We start from the raw sequence: 21,327 nt of genomic DNA, 5'->3' as shown, positions 1-21,327 counted from the left end.
TTTTCACGTCATCATTGCTCACTCGCATACTGGTATTTGCGTTTTATTTCGTTTTTAAAGGTGATTCATCGCAGTCGTCTCATGGCTGATAATTCCAAATTTACGATTTACAAGCCAAATATCCAATCTCTGAATGGAGAAAAGCAAGGACAGTACAGTCACTAAAATAGAGTGTTATTGTGAATATTTTTGGGCATATATACAGGGAGTCTCAAAAGTAAGTACACACTTTTAATTTTGATTTGCTGTTCAGGTACTCGTCATAGCGCGTTCATTTCTTCAGAAAACATAGTATGGATAAATAGTAAACTTTTGGAATTGTTTGCATTTTTCATCAACCTACAGAATGACAAGGAGATTACCCAAAGAAATGAGGTGCAAAACTGCTGTTTGGCAAGAAGCATATAAATCAGTAAGGCAAACTTAGCGCCTTTCAAATAAGAATTTAGAATTAATTCAGCTCTGAATGTTTTCCTCGCCCGCTCCTTAGTATTCCTGATCTTTGTGCATCAAGTACAGATCCAGTTTCCATAAATTTAAGATGAATTGCATAAATTGTTCGTCGTGTAGGAGCCGAATTAATTCCAAATTCTCTGTTAAAGAGGCGATGAGTTCGCTTACTGATTTATATGCTTCTTGACAGCAATATTGCACCTCATTTCTTGGGTTGATCCTAGGTTGATGATAAATGCCAACGATATCTAAATTTTACCACTTACCCATGGGTGTCTCAAAAATGTCGTGTCCCACTTGTCCCAAGTATCCCACTTGTCATGCATTTTTCTCTCAAATTTTATATGTAACTGCAATACCTTATATTTTTTCTGTCAAGATGTTTGTTATTTTATTGCAAGAATCAATTGCTTTTACTATCTTATACCAATTTCTTTTTATTTCAATGTTAGGTTCCTTTATTTTTTTCATCTTCAAGTCATTCGTACTTAATGATACTAGCCCAATTGAAACAAGAGAGCTACGCACAAATATATGGACACGTTAGACCAGAGCGAATCAGTCTTTACAGGTACCTTTGACGCTACCGGTACCCTCAAAAAAGTTCTGAATTTCCAGTAGCAAGAATTTTGCAGAATCAAAACGTACAGCCAGTCATGACACTGACTAAAATCCGTGTTCCCATGGATAAAAAATAATACAGCAAAATTTTAGACGAAATATCAAATTTCATAGAATTCACGCAAAATTTTGAAATAAATAAAAGTAATAGCTTTCTAGCGAAGAAATTAATCTTTAACCACTGAAAATTTCAAAGCAATTGGTCCAGTATTCGAAGAGAAAAGCGATTTTTTAAAAACGTGTCAAAGAACAAGAACAAGAACAACATAATATTGAAACGATCGTTATGGCCACTAAACGTGTCCAAAAATACTACAGTCACAATTTTTTAAATCATTGTGATCATATATATTTGGCGCATTCACTACAAAGAACATAAAGTCATGTTTTTGATGGAATTAGTCTGCTTTACAAATGCGTCTTTCTAACAAAAATAAACGAATTGCTTCAATTGAGCATTGACTGATTGAATAGCTAAAGATAATATTATTTATTACGTAATTTGTCTACAAATATCTCATTTATTGGGAGCACGTTTTCCAAACTGGGAAAAAATTCAACTTTTGTTCTTTTGAGAAGAAATCGGCTTTGTATTTGCTGTAGCATTACGGATTTCCCAAAGTTCGCTCTGCCTACTATAATACAATGCACACATTAAATTAAGAAAATACTTGAACCGTACAAAATCGGTTTTTCAACTAGGGCAATAGACAAAGATCTAAGGATTGAATTAATACAGTAGTTTTTATGCATAGTAAGGGAAGAATAAAAAGGTTGAATGATTTGGTAAGGGAGAAGTTTAACGGAAAAGGTTTGGAATCACATGACTTTTACACCTACATCTTATTCATCAAATGTTTTGTCCACATGTACAATACGTATTTTGTCCACATGTATCCCATTTATCATACATACCATTTAACAGATGTTTTGTCCACCAACAGCTCATTCGTAAAGTGTTTTCTTTTCATACATGTCGTTCGGTTTTTTTTTCACATATATCTCATTCACCAGATATTTTGTCCATATACATCTCGTTTCCCCGATGGAACAACAGCTCATTCGCGAAATGTTTTCTCTCCATACATTTCGCCAAGGGATTTTGTCCACATATATCTCATTCGCCTGATATTTTGCCCACATGAATGTCGTTTATCATACATCTGACTAACCATTTATTTTGTCCATTTATATCTCGTTTCCCTGATGAAACAACAGCTCATTCGCGAAGTGTTTTCTCTTCATACATTTTGTTCAGAAGTTTTGTCCACATGTATCTCATTCGCCGAATATTTTGTCCACATGAATCCCGTTTATCATACATTTCATTCACCAGATATTTTGTCTATATATATATTTCGTTTCCCTCATAAAACAGCCGCCGTGATTATTCGCTCGTTAAAAAAACGACTTTTTCAGTGAGACTCTTCTGTGGCGTATAATATTCAATCCATGGTAATTAACTTAATTGTGTCTAACGTAACTCGCGGTGGCGGTGGCGGTGGCGTCTGTGTAAAATATGTAATTCATCAGCCACCCGTTCGATTTTTAACTTTCTTATAAAGTATGTGCCGCTCGCATTCAATTCTGGCCCGCGAGCGACAGAAGGTTGCCGACCCCTTCCGTATACATTACAGGCAGGTAATGATATACATACCATTGCCTAAATTTTTTGCATGCATGTGTTTGTTCTAGGGTCCATACAGTCACACTCAGCCAAGCAAATAACACAGGTTGGCTGGCGCACAACAAACATAATATCGGGTTGACATGTATGCTACTAAAAGTTGTGACTTAGAATGAGTGATTCATTTGGTGCTTGAATGTGTAAAAAGTTCCTGGTAAGTCAGTTCAAAAAATGAATTTTATTGCATACAATAACTAGAATGTCGGCTATGGAAATGCTCCGAATCAATTCCAAATCACGTGTGTGTTATCAAAACGCTTTTAAGCTGGTATTTAAAGCATAGTTGATTTTTTCCCTCATTTTGTTGAAGCTGCTTTTAATATCAGGTTTATCAGAGTAAGTTGAAATTTCACTTATAGGATTTCTTTTACCTATTCAGAAATTCAACAGCAACGTAAAAGGACAGGAACGTGATTCAGTATAAGAAAACTTTATGATATAAAACTGTTCAAATACGCAGGAAACATTACGAATATTCAGAATTTATATTTGTATACTTCAACGATTAAGTGTAATATTAATATAAGTGTCTTATATTCAGTCCACCAAAGCAATCCAATAGCACAGCCGTAGAACATTCACTTGTATAATTCAGTTTAGTGATATTCACTGATCAAATTTTGTTTATTATTTTTCCATACAGGAATGATCTGGGGAAAGTGAATAAAACTCCGAAACAGTTTTTTTATCTACCCATGGGAAAAAAGAAGAAGTACGACATCAATCAAGAATGCTTTGGCTACATCAGGATCGGAGTAGAGAAGTGAGTGCATGTTTCATACTTCCATATTGAATGTATATAAATTCTAGGTAGGCTTATCTTTGATAAGTCAATGATTCGCGTAATTCTTTAGAATCTTTTTACCGCGTGGGTTTGCGATTCTGCCTAGTATACAAGTAAGAAAATTGTGTTCTTTGACAATTTACATGTGGGATATTTTTATTTTAGAAACTCGGCTTTGAGGCCCGCAGATTATAAAGAAGGTTTTGATATCCCTGGATCTGCATTTGTACCAGGACGAGTGCTCTGCACTCTGAATGCAGATGACGCCGTAGTATGCTATCTCGAAAAAAATTTGAAAAAAATTCTACTACTTTCCATCCATATAAGTGTGTGCTATATATAATTCATATGACAACATGGCGTATTACTTGTTCGTTGAAAACTTTCAACAGTTTCTGCAATCCGCAAAAATCTGTAAATTGAATTCAAGATAGTTTCGATTATCCCAACTTCTCTCAAATTTTCGGGACCTTGTGTATACGTTAGGTGCTACGTCAGACCTATGAAAGATTTCAAATGCAGTTCGTACGTTTAGTATGAACGGAAGATATCTTTCTGATTGGTAATTACATTGTTATCCCATTTTCATCAACACAGGATAAAGAATACTTGATGAAATGTCATTCTCGAATGAACGATGCAAGGAATTTAACGACGCTCAGAACACATTACTATTCGCACACACCCGATAAGTGTTCGTTTAAACCAGGTCATGTTCGTCCTGGTGAACATACTGATTTTGGATCTTTTACTATTTTGTTTCAAGATAAGGTGGGCGGACTGCAGGTTGGTTTCAATTAGTATCTTTAAAATATGACATAGTTGATAGCCATTTTTCTACATATTTTAAACGGTTACAACAAAATATTAAGGTGAAAGCCAGCAATGGAGAATACGTGGATGCCACATCTTTTACTATTTTGTTTCAAGATAAGGTGGGCGGACTGCAGGTTGGTTTCAATTAGTATCTTTAAAATATGACATAGTTGATAGCCATTTTAAACGGTTACAACAAAATATTAAGGTGAAAGCCAGCAATGGAGAATACGTGGATGCCACTCCTATACCGGGAACAGCATTAGTAAACATAGGAGATGCATTGCAGTTTTGTACGCAAGGAAGACTCAAATCAACGGTAATTTAGTTTTTAGTGTCTCCAAAAAATCAAATTCACTTATAGGTGCTCATGTATACGTTTATATTTATACAATATAAGTAATGATGAACGTTTATCCAATTACAACTTAAAAATACGCCACACTACTTTGTATTAGCCCTTTCGCAAAAAATGTTGTCAACTAGTTTGGGAAGATGGTGCTTGGGGCTTCCGATGGCATTTTATGCTGTGCTATTTATAATAGATACAATATTGAGCGTTTATATTCAGAATATAAAATGTCATTTATTTGTGGCGGGAAATATAACTTTACTTTGGTTTTCGCAGATGATTGATTGTCCTGTAGACCAGAGTTTTCCAACTTTGAGGGGAAATTTTATTTTGCATTCGCGTGTAGTATTTTTATTAAGAATCACTTTAATGCAGACGAGACAAAACCAGAGCACGCGATGTACGTGTCACAATCAAATTTTCCATTGAAGATTAAATAACAAATGGAAACAGAGCTTTATGCGTAGTAGGAAAGGGAAGAAGGTTTAAAATATGCCAATGGAGGAATGAATTAAACAGGAATGTGAACTAGGGCCTCACTTGTTCGAAAACACACCACTGACAAAAATAAGTTAGACTATGTACTCGATTGTGTAAAGTACATGTTTTTGTAATCTTGTATTGGACATTTTTCGAACTATAGTTGATTTAACAAGTTGAAAATTTTGTACTCCCGTAGTACGTGTACCAGGTTAGGGCTAGGTAGGGTTACCATATTTTTTTGACTTCAAAGCGGGACGCGTACAAAGACACGACCCCTTAGCTGTGATCCTGAAACTTTACAGTTTCTGATTTTACTACATAGGCCTACATTTAAATTTTAAAGTCATCCGGGTTGTCTTCATTGACCATATTGTCATCGAGAGTTCATGCGCATATTCTCTGTCGAAATATCGGGTTCAGTTCGAAAAATAGAAAGAAATAGACGCTAACGATACAAATGATCCGAATCTAGATTTTTTTTTGTACAGCAAAAGGAATAAAGAATAATGAAATAGTCCGTTTTCAAGCATTTTCCCTGTTCGCCCAAGCATGCTTTTCATGTAGATAACACTTTCAAAAAGACGTTGCTCAATGTTACATTCACATGAACGAGAATTGATTTTACATGTGATACGTTCGCTAACAATTTTAGCGGGAAAGAACGAAACAAACAAAATAACTCATACACCTTCAGTAAGTAGGCTAGCGTTGTGCTACACAGCAACAATAGTAACGAAAACATGTTCATGTATTATGCTGGTTGGCTGAACGCAAAAGCGGGACATTCAGCTGACTTGTCGGGACGGCGGGACAAGAGGCTAAAAAGCGGGACTGTCCCGCCTAAAGCGGGACGTATGGTAAGCTTAGCGCTAGGCCATTATTTTATTCCGATTTCCCTTACTTTAGTTCTATTACGAGTTCGGGGACTGTCTGTGTTAGCCAAGTGAATATCCCCCTGCCCATAGGTTTTAGTCCCTTTACACAACTTGACGTAAAATAGGTGAACAAAATTTGTTGCCTCCATGTTGGTACACATACCTCTGGAGCGCCGTACATTTTTGATGCATGTTACAACCGTTTTTGCACATATGTCAATATAGTAACAGTGTACCGTATGTTCACAGTTTCGAACTATATACATTTATTACAGGAACACAGAACACTGAAAACAATGACATTTTCTCGCCCAGAAAAGCTTCACAAGTCACCGATGAACCCGTTACTGTTCTTCAGTATTTGAAATAGCAATACAAAAGCATTAACTTACAAAGGCTGAATGATCACAGTGAATAACAATGCGAACACTTTCAGATAAAATGTTAAGGAATCAAAATTTGTTTTATCATTACGATCAGCTTGAAATTAATTGTCGTTCTGTTGCAACAAGAAAGATTATATTTACAGTATATATATATTTATATATCGTTTCCGTCTCTATTTTCTTCCTCAGAGCAGCAGTTTTTTCTTTTGATTTGAGCAACTGACGAATCAACCATAGCAAATAAATCTTATGTCAACGTTGCAAGTACTTAATTTTATACCAATTATTTATAGTCAATCACAAGAATAGAATCTTTTTACAACCCAGTTTGAAATTGGCCCACATTTGTTTCATTGTCCTAAGTTAGGATAGATAGAAAGCATGGTGGTGCATGACATTTTTGAGACACCTAAATGACTCAAAACAATACTACAAAAGCAAACTAAATTTTACTCGTACGTTTTTACAGGAGTGTGGTTGAAAGATTATGTGCCAAAAAGCCCACAATTATTTAGAAATCTAGATGGCAATAAAACGTTACTTCAAATAATCATTCATTACACTTTCTTGTATTACAAATGTCTCTTGTGTGTATCTGAATGGATAGCACATTGTCTCACTCGCAACGAACGTTGCCGGAATGAGCTAGAAAACTAAGTCAAATAAACTTAATCAGCTTAATAAATGACATCATTAAATTGAAGACTGAGATGAGGATGCTTATATGTGCAATCGCTCTTTAGTGTGTTGAATTTAAATTTTGTTACTGATGTATGTCTATCGCACAATTCCACAAATTTTCTACCCTTTCTGCCTTTTCTGCCGTCGCCTAATGCGTTTTTCAAATTGAAGCGTCACGGGAGATTATGCGCCACTAGCCCACCACTGTAATGCAAAATTACTTTCTTTATTTTATTGGAATTTATGATTGAAATCTATATAAGCAGTCACCTATTTTGTTGTATTAGTTCGTGAAAGTAAACAACTGGGTCTGTATAAACTCGGACTCTGGGATACAAAACGGCGAACAACATTGGTTAATGATTTATTTTTATCATATTAGTTTGAGGTAAGTTATATCAAGTGCGATAATATGTTTGCACTAGCATGGCCGTAGGGTTCGAGTCATATATAGAAAATTTTCTTTAACGGGATTTTGATATAGTTCTTATAATTATACTTGAGTCAATCTATAAAACAACATAAAACTGCTGGAAAGTTTACTGCAACGTATTACAAAAGAATTGAGGTATTTGCAAGCAAACCTGATATCACATGTACAAAACCTTTCTGGTTAGATTGTAATATGTCGGGTCGCAGCCTACCTAGTTTGCTAGCGCAACATAGCTAACGTTAGTTAGTGATATCTTGAAATACGCATACTCGTTGGTGCACACCGTGAGTAAACATTTAATCAAACTAGATAAATGCCTGTGTTTACTTGGAGTTATGAGAACTCGGTAGTAGGCTAATCCTGTTGCGCAATCGTAACACTATACGAAACTGACGTTTGTCCTGGAAACTGTCATTTGTCGCGTATGTCAGGCTGCTGACATGTCAGACTCAGGAGTCAGCCTTGCAAAGCACGAAGGGTGGTTGTGGAAATGGACAAATTATGTTTCGGGATATCAAAAAAGGTGGTTTGTTTTATCAAATGGTGTGTTGTCTTACTTTTTATCTCAAGATGACGTGAAAGAAATATGCAGAGGGCAAGTTTCGTTAAAATCAACTTCAGTAGTTGCTGATGACTCTAGTCACTTCACTATTCAAAAAGGCAGCACATCGTTTTACCATCTGAGAGCTGATTCAGCAATTGAATGTGAAAGATGGATGAAGGCACTCGAATTGTCCAAAGCAACATCGATGGATGAAAAGGGTGCAGAAAATCTTGCCAGGCTTGAAATGTCATCTGCTAATTCTCTAACCGATCCTAGTCTGTTGTTGCGCATGAAGCAAAAATTCTCTGATCTAGAAGCGCATACCAGCTTAATAACAAAACGTGGATCAGATATTCTTTTTTCTTTTAGTGAAATCGAACAGGAAATTACCAAACTCCAAGCCGACTCACTCAAAAATGATAAAAATGCAAAAATAAAAGAAGCAAAGGAGTCAGCAATTTTGTTTCGAATTACTTCGGAAGCAATGGTTACCACGTGTTCTGAATTTTTACAACTCGCAAAAAATCAAATTGGAGAATGCCAGAAAATATCGGAATTTTATGCAAAACCACAGCTACTAAATGCCTTTGAAGATGCTTCTGACGATGAAAGTGAGTTTTTAGATGCGAGTGATGCGATGTTAGATGTCGGGGTTAAACAAAATGAACAGAATGATCAAACTTCAACCCTGGTTACATCTGACAACGGATTTAGGATATTTCCTGACCCTCTTTTAGACGAAACTAAAAAATCAAAATATAGAGCCAGTATTCCGCTAAAACCAGAATACAAATTAGAATTGTGGTCTATTCTCAAACATCTAATCGGTCGAGATATATCCAAATTTGCCGTTCCAGTGAATTTTAATGATCCACTCTCTATGTTACAACGACTTGCTGAAGAACTTGAATCCAGCGAATTACTGGACTCGGCTGCTACCTGTACAGACTCAGCCGAACAAATGGCCCATGTCATGATATTCGCCACAGCTGCATATTCTACAACAGCAGATAGAATGGGAAAACCTTTCAATCCAATGCTGGGAGAAACATTTGAGCTAGATTGTGAAGAAAAGGGATTCCGAACCATTGCAGAACAGGTCAGCCATCATCCACCAGTGGCGGCTTACCATGTAGAATCAACAAGAAAAAAAGAGCATGGAGGATGGTCGTACTGGCAAGAAGTCACGCCGCATATGATTTTTCGTGGATATTACGCGGCTGTCAAACCTATCGGAACATGTCATCTCGTTTTTCACAAAACTGGGCATCATTACACCTGGAATAAAGTGTGTTTAAACGTGAATAATATCATTATCGGAAACTTATGGATTGATCAGTCGGGAGTCTCCGTATTTACAAATCACACAACTGGAGAAAAATCGAGTTTGACGTTTTATCCTTATAGCTATTTGTCAACGAAAAATTTTCGAAAAGTATCTGGCACCGTAATAGATAAAGATGGTATTGAACGATTTATCGTTTCAGGAACGTGGGACAAATCAATGTCATATCGCAAAATTGATTTATGGAATCGCGGAAAAGAGGAGGAAGTTGTATTATGGAAAGTGAATCCTAAACCGACTGGTGCCGATAAGATGTATAATTTTACAAGATTCACAATGATTCTAAATGAGTGGGAAGATGGAACAGCACCAACAGATTCTAGAAGACGACCAGATCAACGAAAAATGGAAGAGGGAGAATGGGATGAGGCAAACAGTCTTAAAATGGAATTAGAGGAGAGACAAAGATATAGAAGGAAATTGAAAGAACAAGAGGATGCAAAAAGAAAAGCAGAGGGCCTTCCTGATGAACCCCACGAGCCGCGTTGGTTCAAAAAGGAAATTTGCCCTTTGACTGGAGAGAATAGTTGGACATATCAGCATGAATATTGGGAAGCTAAAGAAAAGCAAGACTGGTCACGTTGCGTTGATATTTTTGATTTGACTGGACAAAATCTTTCGGCTAATCAAAAATCCAACTGGCCTGATATAATAAAATCAGCAAGAGCGAAAAAATGATTTTCGTTTTTGTACGTTTGATTAGGAAATTTGTAAATTTACCATACTTTTATATGTACTAAAATGAATGTTGTCATTAATGTGTGCTGTATTCAGATGTTGATGAACATCGTGGGTTTCTTTAAATTAATAGCGCTGTGATGTTTAATTTTCAATGAATTTACTGTTTTTTCATATTTATGGAAGCCCGAAAATTATTATTTGCCATATTTCGTTTTTGGAAATTTGAACAAAAAGTCTAGTTATCAAAGTGAAAAAAAATTAGTAGTAAAATTGAAGTATTCAACATCGTGTAATTTGTAAGTTAAATAGAATTTATCGAACAATATTATCAATATCAAATTATTTTATTCTAAGAAGTCTATGAGAGTCAAAGTACGTCCATGTATTTCAACTATTTCGTTTGTTTGCTGATAATTATTTCTAGTGAAATATATGCAATTTAAATTCGTGCAATTGTAAATTCATGGGCATTATTTAATCATATAATGTCAAAACTAATTTTTAAATATATGTTATGTTCTTTCATGTGATTTGAATATAGAATTTTAATGTAGCGTTAAAATATTCACAAATATGGAAAATACTGTCAAGCCTGGTTTGGCGAGAGATGAGTCGAAATATTTTCACACTGTGGACTATGTGGTGTTCGCAACCATGTTGTTTATTTCTGCTTCCATCGGTGTATTTTTTGCAATTCGTTCTCGAAGAAAGGGTACGACTTCAACAGGCGATTATCTGATGGCAAGTCGAGAAATGTCTTACGGTATTGTATGATGTAATAAGTACAATTTGTATCGTAGATTTTGAATGGGCCTAACTAGAACCGTTTTAAACATAAAGATAATTATCACCAAACCAGACTTGGTTCAATATTCCAATTCAATGATTTATCAAGCTAATATTTGCATGTAAGGTTTATGTTTTGGCCGATTCAAAGTCAGCACATTTGTCGGGTCCTTCTGCCAACGTCGTCTATTTTGTTAAAGATTGATGGCTAATTACGGTGCTAGAACTCCTAGGTAAATAGTAAACAAAACATTCCGATGGAAGAAGCTAGTAAATACTGCTTACAAATAATTGACGCTTTGTATTGCGGTATTAGTCTAGTTACCAGAAAATTCCGACTGACGTGTCCGCATTCATTAAAAATTTCATTCATTAAGTTAATCCTGTATTTACCAATGTGCTTCGTAAGTTGAAATTGAGGGCATGATCTATTTGCCTTTGATAAACAAATGCCTTATTTAATTCGAAGGTAATATGAAATCAGTGGATCATAACTCATCTATCAACAGCACCATAGCCTGTAATGCTATTGAGTTTACTAGGTACAACTGTATCCTATATACATATTGTAGGGGAAATATTCCCTCAAAACAATGAAATTAAATTCTCATTACCAGGTCCAGTTTCCCTCAGTCTCATTGCAAGTTTCATGTCATCGGTTACTATTATTGGTTTACCAGCTGAATATTATGTTTATGGAACAATGTTTACTTGGTTTGGAGTGGTCTATCTCCTGCTACCAATCATACTAATTGCAATTTACATACCTGTATTTTATGACCTAGGAATTGCTAGTACTTATGAGGTGAGTAGAACAGACACAAGTACACATCAATGTTTTCTAATAATTGGAGTTTAAATTTCCAGCGTATTGAAATGCAAATATTCTTGATTTAGAAATATCATTTTAAACTAAATATGTTGAAGGTATAAATATTTGTCATTCAAGTCGTATGTTTCTTTCTGAATCACATAAAAAAAACTGACACACGAAATCTAGTGTTTTCTGTTGTTGTTTGGTTGTTTATTTGTTTACACTGGTTGTTTATTTTCGATTGAGGCTAATGAATTTTTCATTTAGTCTCAGCAATTTATTAACAATTTTAACAGCTTTTATGGGTATATTTTCATGATTGATTCAAATTTATTTTTAGTACTTGGAACTGAGATACAATAAATTTACGAGACTCGCTGTCACGTGTTTATATCTCATTTTGTCGGTAAGTCGAGAATATTAGAGATATTACATAATAGTAAGTTTGACGCTAATTTCGGCCAAATAAGCCACATAGTTTTACAAAGTTTTCTAGTGAAGCAATTTAATAGAATTTTATCACTAGTAGGTGTACATTTTCTGAATATATTAGGACTATGAAAACTTGCATACGAGTCCATGACCTGGATCTGAAGGTTTCCAGAAACTAATAGCTTTTATTCTGAAGCTATCAGTTATTCATTGCCATTGTTATCTTGCTTATACTAATATTTGCTATATTTTTAAGACACTATACGGTGGAATTGTTACATACGGACCCGCACTTGCTTTGAGTAAAGTTACAGGACTCAATATGTGGGGATCCATAATATGTACTGGAGGTGTTTGCATGTTTTATACAACGCTGGTTAGTGTTTTTTACCATCGAATGATCAAAACGTTAATCTGATTGTTCAAGTTTTATTTTCAAATTTTGTTATCACACTACAAACAGTCTTAACCCTCGTTTTACCCGTCTATGCCCACACATAACAAAACGATTATCAACTTGTATTCGGAAATGAATACATTTCGTATGTTAATTAAAATATATTTTGGATCAGAAGTTTGCAAGTGGATTATTTTTAATATGAATATTGCGTATATTAACAATACAATCGGAGAAATGTGTACAGGAATAAATCAATGTCGAAAACGATTGTATAGCTTGACAATTAGAAGTAATTTCCACTTCTGAGTCTATTATCCATTTTAAGTCAGATTGATTTCATAAGAATATCGCAATAGCAGCTCTTCGGGACGTGGCTCGCCTGGTTTTTAGTTACAAGAATTTGTATAAAAACAAAATTTTATTTTTATGACCCCAATTTGAAAATGCTCGTGCATTTTTTGCCTTTCCAACTCGGTTTCACACAATTATTCGAATTCAGTATATGTATCCAGGGTGGACTCAAGGCCGTTATATGGACTGATGTTCTTCAGTCTATTCTAATGTTGTCTGGATTTGTAATTGTCATCATACAAGGTTCGATCAACTCAGGTGGATTTTCGAACATTTGGGAAGCAGCACAAGATGGCGGAAGAATTGATTTGATACAGTAATGTTTCAATTTATGACTAATTATAAGTAGTTTTACACCATCAATATGAACGAGAATATAGACTAGCAGTCATGTAGTACTAGGTACCATAGTACTAGGTACCTGAATCTTTCCATTCGACATTGTCTACGAAGTTTCTTTACACTCGCGATGAAATGACTAGCATGGGGATCAAATATTGGGCGCGATGGTCGTGAGAGCGTTGAACCCAACTATTTCGGCATCGCAGTTCAAAATTTTGGGCTACACCCTTGCTCACCACCCCACCCAGGGTGTGGTATATGTTGATTGGGCAAAGATAAAATAAAACAATAGTATTTGCGCATCAGTGCCCTTATTTAGAGAGCGTTGTTCGTTGAGAAATCATTAAAAAACACCATATAAAATTGATATATAGGGTTAAGGTAACGGCACAAACTGATTTAGAGTAAGCTCTCATTGCGAAAATAATTCACGAAGTATTTTGGTTCGTGATTTGCTACCAAGACTCTAAAAAGTATGCTGAGTATCGTAGAGTGACACTAGTTCACAAGCAAATAACTGACAACAAACAACTTTAAATCTTCCAGTGTAATGAATAGTATATCGAAACTATTACCGATAGAGTTATCTCAAGAGTCAGTAACCAGAACGCAAAATATTAACACTGATGAATCTATTTTTTCACAGTTTTGAAATCGACCCACGCATCCGCCATACATTTTGGAGCATCCTCATAGGAGGATCTATATTATGGACTTCTATATTTGGTGTTAATCAGTCACAAGTTCAAAGATATATCTGCTGTCGGACGAGGAGAGATGCCAACATGTATGGTCTTTGTTTTATTACATTTTTACACTGATTATTCCATTTACTATATGACAGGAAATATATAGGCAGCAAGTAATCATAACAGAGCTTTTCAAACTTTTTGTGAAGAATGAATGAAAAATTTTGATTTGTAGTTTCCTTACATTCCAGTAATTATAATCGATAGCTGTAACAAAGTGTTCGTTTTTAAATTCAGTGCGATCATCATTTCTGGCATCGGTTTGATCATCATCATGATATTAGCTGCAATGACTGGACTGACGATTTATGCAACTTATGAAGATTGCGATCCTATCAACAATGGAGATGTTGATAAAGCTGACCAGGTAAACAAAAACTTCCTTTCATCCATTTACGATAAGAGAAAAACCATACTCAAATTTGAAATAATTGTTGAAGATATTCCCACTAGAATTTCAGATATATCAGGTTGAGAGCAATTTTATCTGATGAAACTAAATGACTATCATTCAAGTATTAGGATTTACAATATTCGTGCAAGAAATTGAAAAATTAGCTCCTCCTTCTACTAAAATTTAAATTTTATAAATTTTTCCAGTTATTTCCCTATATTATCATGGACATTGTCGGACATTTGCCGGGAATACCAGGACTGTTCGTTGCAGCAGTGTTCAGTAGCTCGTTAAGGTACAGCATAGAATTTTTCATTTTTCATTAGGATAAAATAACAATATAAATAAAAAAAATAAAAAAATAAAAAAAATAACAAATAAAGTTGGATGAAACGTGTACGTATATGCCCAGAACTTGTTATTCTTCCTAATTTTATTTTTTGTATTTTCAGTACAATTTCATCTGGAATAAACGCAATGGCATGTGTAACATTGGAAGATTTTATTCGCCCACTGACTGACTGGAGAGACTTATCATACACTAGAACTTCCAGAGTTCTTGTTCTTTTATATGGATGTATATATATAATGGTTGCGTATTTGGCATCGGAAATTGGAGGATTGATTCGGGTAAATACAAACAGCAGACTCGGATGTTTGAATCCTCCGATGCCTGGTTCAAAGGTCAATTTGACAAAACGATCAATGAATAGTCTGACTCTGGAACATCGCGTATACAACAAGATGCCAATTTTAACATTTAAACGTTTTTGAATGTGAAACGCCAATACGCTATAAATACCCTAATGGATCAATTGTAATGAAGCTCCAAAAGCGTTAGCAGAAGAACTAGTCGAATTAAATACATAGGCAAAACTTCAGTAGTGCGTAGTCACACTCATTATTCTTAATTTTGTCCATTCAATGCGTTCTGCTGAATAAAGCACATCTGGAGAGCCTCTTACCAAACCGTCTATTGCCAAATTCAGATTGGTATTTATTTTTACAGATGTCTTACAGCATCCACGGAATAATCGGAGGTCCAATCACTGGAATTTTTACAATTGGAATGTTGGCATCCTGGGTTAACAGTCATGTAAACAATCATTTTTTTTTTGCATTGATTCCATATTCTTTGCGGGAACCTATCACTAAGAATAATTTGAGGCAAAAATCATCACCAATGTTTTTATCTCATTATATTTATATCAAAGTTGTCTCGGGAAGACTATTTTTCAGGGACTAAATGACAGCCCCTATTACCCCCAAAACAATTGAACGAGAAGAAATAAACTTTTTAGGAATGTTGGTCTGAACATCGCAAAGAAATTATTTTCTACATCTAATCGTCTCGACAATATTAGTTTAGATGAATGAAAGTTTTCGTTTTCAAATTCAACTGTTGCAAATCTATATAACATAGACTCAAAGATGCAAACTTACACATATGTTTTTTATCATATTAGGGAGCATTATCAGGATTGCTGGCCGGACTTGCATCAACAACCTGGCTCTTTGTTGGAAGCACAATCTACCCATCTCCATCTATATATACGAGACCTCTTCCTAGATCAACGGATGGATGTGATGGATACGATACATCAAATGTGACAAATGTTTTAATGATTACAAATCAATCTTATTCACCAATTGAAATTTCTACGCCAAGTTATTACAGCGTTGAACACTCGAATGCTTCATTCGAATATCAAACAGTAGATGGAACCTTGCAAACTATTACAAACGACGTTGACCAGAATGATAGCGAAAGGTTATATTTAGTATATTTATTGATATACATTTCGGCCAAATAGCGAAACAAATGCTTCACTTGTCAATGAAATTTGTCTGCCATTTTTGGTATGTCTCTCTGTCTGTTGTCTATGGCAGGGTAATATATTTACTTATTATATTACATAGTTTGCTAACAGACAAGCCTTCCACATTGCCCGATATACAGGCTTGTCCATGGGAATGGGATTCCCATGAGATGAGATGGGACAGCACACATTTATATTTCCCATGGGACACGAAAACCATCTGATTTTCGGGAAATGATGGTAAAACATTTCGTTATGGATTTCATGTCCATATATTTGAGCATAGCTCTCTTGTTAGTTATAAAAAGCAAAATATATTCAGTATTAACAATATACTTCGTGAAGGGACTGATAGACACATGTATAATAGTTATGAATATAAAGTTAACAAAGTCCGTAAATTTTGTTGTTTTGCATGTCTCTTCTTACATGCAGTCCTATTTATTAGACGCTAAATCTAAATTTAACAATGTTTATTGAGTTTTATTCCGATGGGAATCCCATGGGATGGGACGGGCACAATTGCTATGGGATGGGAATGGGACAGAAAAATATGTCCCATGGACAAGCCTGCCAATATATAATGATCGTCGAACGCAAAATACATGCTCGAGACTTAAATGGTTAGCGCTCTTGAAAGAACAGACAATGGTAGAACTAGTTTCCAACAAATATCGAGAATAGGTGCAACAAAACCATGCTGGTATTTTAAACCTTTGTTTGGTGATTGTTTGAAGCGAAATTCTACATTTGTATATTCTTTTTGTATGCAGACCTCCTATCGCAGAATTTTACGCTCTGTCGTATCTTCATTTTGCAACTGTTGGATTTTTATCAACCATTTTCGTAACAATGCTCGTCAGTGCATTAACAGGTATAGGTTTTTGGCATTGTGACGTTGTAGAAACAAGTTAGCAGCAATCAACCACAGTACCAAGATACATTTGATTGTGATGTTTGGTATGGTAGAAAAAGGACGATAATCGTTAACATTTTCAATGCACTGCAATAAAAGTTCATTGGACCTATATACAAGAACTTTTATATTTAAATTAAAGCGCCGGTATACTTGAATTTGATATAGTATATTTATATCTATAGTCTACACTTGAGAATAACATTTAAAAACGATAAACAATATCGTCGTATTTTATACTTCTCGACGAGAGGTATTTTTGGTGCTGATCAAATTATTCGTTCTTGTTTTTGATGCCTTTACCTTTCGGTAAAACTTAATGTTCGTGGTGTATTGATATTACTTCTTCAAAAACTATTTCATTTTAGGTTGCACAGGAAAGAAGGGAGTGCATGATGATTTATTAGTTCCATGCTTGAGATCTGGAAAGAAAACCAACGACAATTCAAAGAAAGGACGATATGCCAAGGTAGCTATTGTCGTTAGAATAAGTACTTCGATTTTCATCATTTACAAAAAAATCACGATAAAATTACATTTGGATGTTTAAGAAATTATCTTTGAACAAAATGTTTGAAAGTTAACTGCATAATTGTCCAAAAACGGATAAGAAACGGGGAATGAAAAATATTGATCGAATAGAAGTAAGCATGTTAAATTCGGAAGATTTGTGAAAGTTTCAATCATTCTTGCACGTAATATTCAACGTTGTTTATCATAAAATATACGAAATATCTTTCCTGCGTTATTTTGGTTGGTATGTATATTCGCTACATTGGCGGTGCTCGCCGTAAAATACATACAAGATATATCGAAAAATTTACAGGAAAAATAACAGCGATAACTCTTTTTTGACGATCCGAATTTAGAAACATTACCCATTGCTAAAAATATCTTCATTTAGGTCGAAGGGGTTGAACGGTCAACTAGTTGGATGCCGGATAAACCAAGAGGGGCAAGCATCGGAGTATCAGATCTTATTGGGACTACTGCTCTCGTTGATGGACCTGTGTACTATCCAAACACCCATGAACAAATTTACTCAATGCGGAGAAATTCAGACGATTATGATAATGTACCAGACGAGGATTTAAATAAGGAATCGACTTTCTAACGATGTATAGGCGATGAAAGTATTACCAGGCCACGTCTACACAGAAAAAATATTGGGACTCGTGAAATGGCTAACTGTTAACGCAAGACTACACGTAGGCTATTTGCAACGAAACACAAACGAGAATATCGGTCAGAGACCGAAGACTTATCGATCGAAAGTTAGGGGATCCCCAAAACAGCGCTCTTACTCCATAGTGACACCTTGTGTCCTATCACTAATTAATTTATAACTCGCTAATTATACGACATAATTTGACCAAAATCAATAGGCTTCTGGTCCGAGATAAGATTAATGCACATGCAAAATCTGGAGCAGATTCACTCTCGCTTTCGTGAGATATCGCGTGCATCTAACAGACATACAGACAGACAAATACCTATCAAAATACTTACCGTTTAAGGTAACAACCTGTCAAACGAGAATATCGGTCAGAGACCGAAGACTTATCGATCGAAAGTTAGGGGATCCCCAAAACAGAAACTGCGGTTTCGATTCGAAAAATTCTGCAAACCCGAACTGGATTGTTTTGATTAGTTTTCAGCCAATATCAGAAATGTAGGAAACAATAGCCAACTCTCCATGTCGTCGAAATACTACTCGGGGAAATACTTTTATGAAGAATTCTGCAAATCCGAACTGGATTGTTTCGATTAGTTTCCAGCCAATAGCCTATTTCTGTATTTACCAATCCTATAGTTTGTGTCAAATACAACAGCGCTAACCCAGGTTGCGACGGCTATTCAAACACAGCCTAGCGATATTTTGGTGAGGAATTCTGCAACCCCGAACCTGATTTAGGGATATGGACATTGCTTAAACTTTAAGGAGTAATTATAAGTAACGAGATACGATCTCGCGGCGTGTATCCTTCGCTCTGACTCAATAGCGTGGAAAATTTCTCGAAGGAAACTTGCGCATAGCGACGACGTCAAAGTTACAAGAGAGATATGGACAAGGCTCAAAGATTAATCACGAGATACGATCTAGCGGTGTGTATCCTTCGCTCTGACTCACTAGCGTGAAAACTTGCGCATCTGATACGCACACACACATTCAGCGCGTCTCGAAAATCTCTCGATTTGTGAAAATCCAGATATCTTCCTCACTAATTAATTAATAACTCGCTAATTATACGACATAATTCATCCAAAATCAATAGGCTTCTGGTCCGAAATATGATGAATGCACATGCAAAATTTGGAGCAGATTCAACCACGCCTTCGTGAGATATCGCGTGCATCTAACAGACAGACAGACAGACAGACATACAGACAAATACCTATCAATATACTTACCGATCTTAAGATCGATAAGTAACTAGTACGAGTTTTACAACACAACTTTGCCCTATTAGTGGGCGATTCACTGATAACCCAGTTTTTTGGCTTACTATCAATCTTTTCTCCAAACAAACCAGCCAAAAATTTGGATTGGTTGCGCTCTTGTAATTCTACACAATAGTGGAAATTCAGTTCAGCTGGTAAACATGTTTTGTGACGAAATAAATGGCGGGATTCCAAATTTCGAGTAGAATTAATGAGACCGACAAGGAAAGAATGGCCAAAATGAATCGTTTTTTTATTAGGACAAATATCTTTATTTTTATTAGTGATATAGATTTTTTTTTGCCAAATTCGTTATTTGCACTACTACAATAAAAAAATGTGAATATTTATTTTCAGAAAAAATGTGTTTTTTATATTATATCAAAAATACGACATTTCGTATTTAGTTGTTCAAAAGTTCTTGCACATTTGTAAATCATGTACATTGTTTGTTGGCCGATTCAAAAAATCTGCATTAACCTGTACATACATGTATGAAATTGAATATAATTTATTTTATAAAGTTAATGGAGTTGTAAAAATAATGTATTTAGAAAAATATAAAAATAAATGCCACATTTTACATGAAATATAAAGTGTGAACTCCTTATAAGAAATTGTGCTACTAACTGAATAAATGGATTACTTATATTGGTCTTAAATTCCTAATTAGACTATTAAGAGGCTCAGATACTTGGACGATTTATTTTATCTCGACTAAACAACTAAACGAGAATATCGGTCGGAGACCGATGACTTATCGATCGAAACTGCGGTTTCAATTCATGACTCTATAGTGACACCGCGTGTCCCATCACTAATTAATCAATAACTCGCTAATTATACGACATAATTCACTCAAAATCAATGGGCTTCTGGTCCAAGATATAATGAAAGCACATGCAAAATTTGTAGCAGGTTCAACTTTGCCTTCTTGAGATATCGCGTTCATCTCACAGACATACAAACAGACATACAGACAAATAGCTATCAACATACTTACCGATCTTAAGATCGATAAGTAATAACAACCATCGTTCTGTGTTTGTTTTGCATCTTGATACAAACTAAAGCTCTATAAGGTTATCTTTATCTTCGAACCTATGAAAGAAAATCGTAGAAATCTTAAAGCAGGTGGACTGACATGAACAAAAGAACAATGCTCACAAGTAATGGCACGAATGCAAAATGACTAATGTCCACACCAATGCCAACATATTTTAGCCAAATGTTAAAAGTATTTTAACGAATGTTATATGGAGGTTGGAAGGCTTATTAAAATACCAGATCTCATAGAACTCAGGGGGAAACTGGCAAAAAAACTAATAGCTTACTCCAATATTTATGCATTGAAAATTCTAAATTAATTGGTTCATTGAATTACAGACAATTTTTTGCACGCCCGAATTTGCCCGAATAAAAAAGTAACAAAAACAAGTCTTCAGCAAAACGATCCATATGGCCACATCTTCTTTTCCCAAAAGCGATATTTCCACTCGCTATAAGATTAAAAACAACAATAATTTAGCTAAACGAACGACCCATAGGTTCGATTTGTGTCCAAATATGTCAGTTATGAAATAGTAAAATTTTTCTGATGTAGTGTACGAAATTGCGTCATATTATTGAAGATTGTGCTATTCTCGATATCCTCACTCGCACTTCAAGAGTTTGCATCGAATTTAAAAATAAAATTTTTCTCTCCGAAAATTTAAATCGTTACAATATATATAATAATTC

The 21,327-nt window shown here is 35.1% G+C and overlaps 2 protein-coding genes and 1 pseudogene across 4 annotated transcripts; all 3 read left to right on the top strand.

Moving 5' to 3' along the window:
* The first annotated feature begins 4 nt into the window (after window positions 1-4).
* On the top strand, window positions 5-7,114 carry LOC120342932 (uncharacterized). Of its 2 annotated transcripts, XM_039411984.2 has the most exons (6): window positions 5-217; window positions 3,405-3,524; window positions 4,143-4,331; window positions 4,418-4,495; window positions 4,570-4,680; window positions 6,347-7,114. In XM_039411984.2, the coding sequence occupies exons 2-6, from the start codon at window positions 3,492-3,494 to the stop codon at window positions 6,434-6,436; spliced, it is 501 nt and encodes a 166-aa protein (XP_039267918.2). In that variant the 5' UTR covers window positions 5-217; window positions 3,405-3,491; the 3' UTR covers window positions 6,437-7,114. The 2 variants fall into 2 exon arrangements, with proteins under 2 accessions (XP_039267918.2, XP_039267919.2); XM_039411985.2 differs by lacking the exons at window positions 5-217; window positions 4,418-4,495 and having other exon boundaries at window positions 3,334-3,524.
* Window positions 7,115-7,943: 829 nt separating this feature from the next.
* Window positions 7,944-10,601, top strand: LOC120342441 (oxysterol-binding protein 1 pseudogene; annotated as a pseudogene).
* Window positions 10,602-10,704: 103 nt separating this feature from the next.
* LOC120342440 (sodium-coupled monocarboxylate transporter 1-like) lies at window positions 10,705-20,215 on the top strand. Of its 2 annotated transcripts, XM_078110956.1 has the most exons (14): window positions 10,705-10,904; window positions 11,545-11,732; window positions 12,082-12,147; window positions 12,430-12,549; window positions 13,086-13,240; window positions 13,913-14,053; window positions 14,253-14,382; window positions 14,616-14,704; window positions 14,862-15,039; window positions 15,419-15,505; window positions 15,876-16,180; window positions 17,003-17,103; window positions 17,514-17,614; window positions 18,050-20,215. In XM_078110956.1, exons 1-14 carry the CDS (start codon window positions 10,715-10,717, stop codon window positions 18,257-18,259), a joined length of 2,061 nt encoding a protein of 686 aa, XP_077967082.1. In that variant the 5' UTR covers window positions 10,705-10,714; the 3' UTR covers window positions 18,260-20,215. The 2 variants fall into 2 exon arrangements, 1 of the variants encoding a protein (XP_077967082.1); XR_013474841.1 differs by lacking the exon at window positions 17,003-17,103 and having other exon boundaries at window positions 18,050-18,189.
* Window positions 20,216-21,327: the final 1,112 nt, after the last annotated feature.

Source organism: Styela clava, chromosome 3 (assembly GCF_964204865.1).
Source record: "Styela clava chromosome 3, kaStyClav1.hap1.2, whole genome shotgun sequence".
NCBI lineage: Eukaryota > Metazoa > Chordata > Ascidiacea > Stolidobranchia > Styelidae > Styela > Styela clava.
This window is presented reverse-complemented; position numbering and strand designations above follow the sequence as displayed.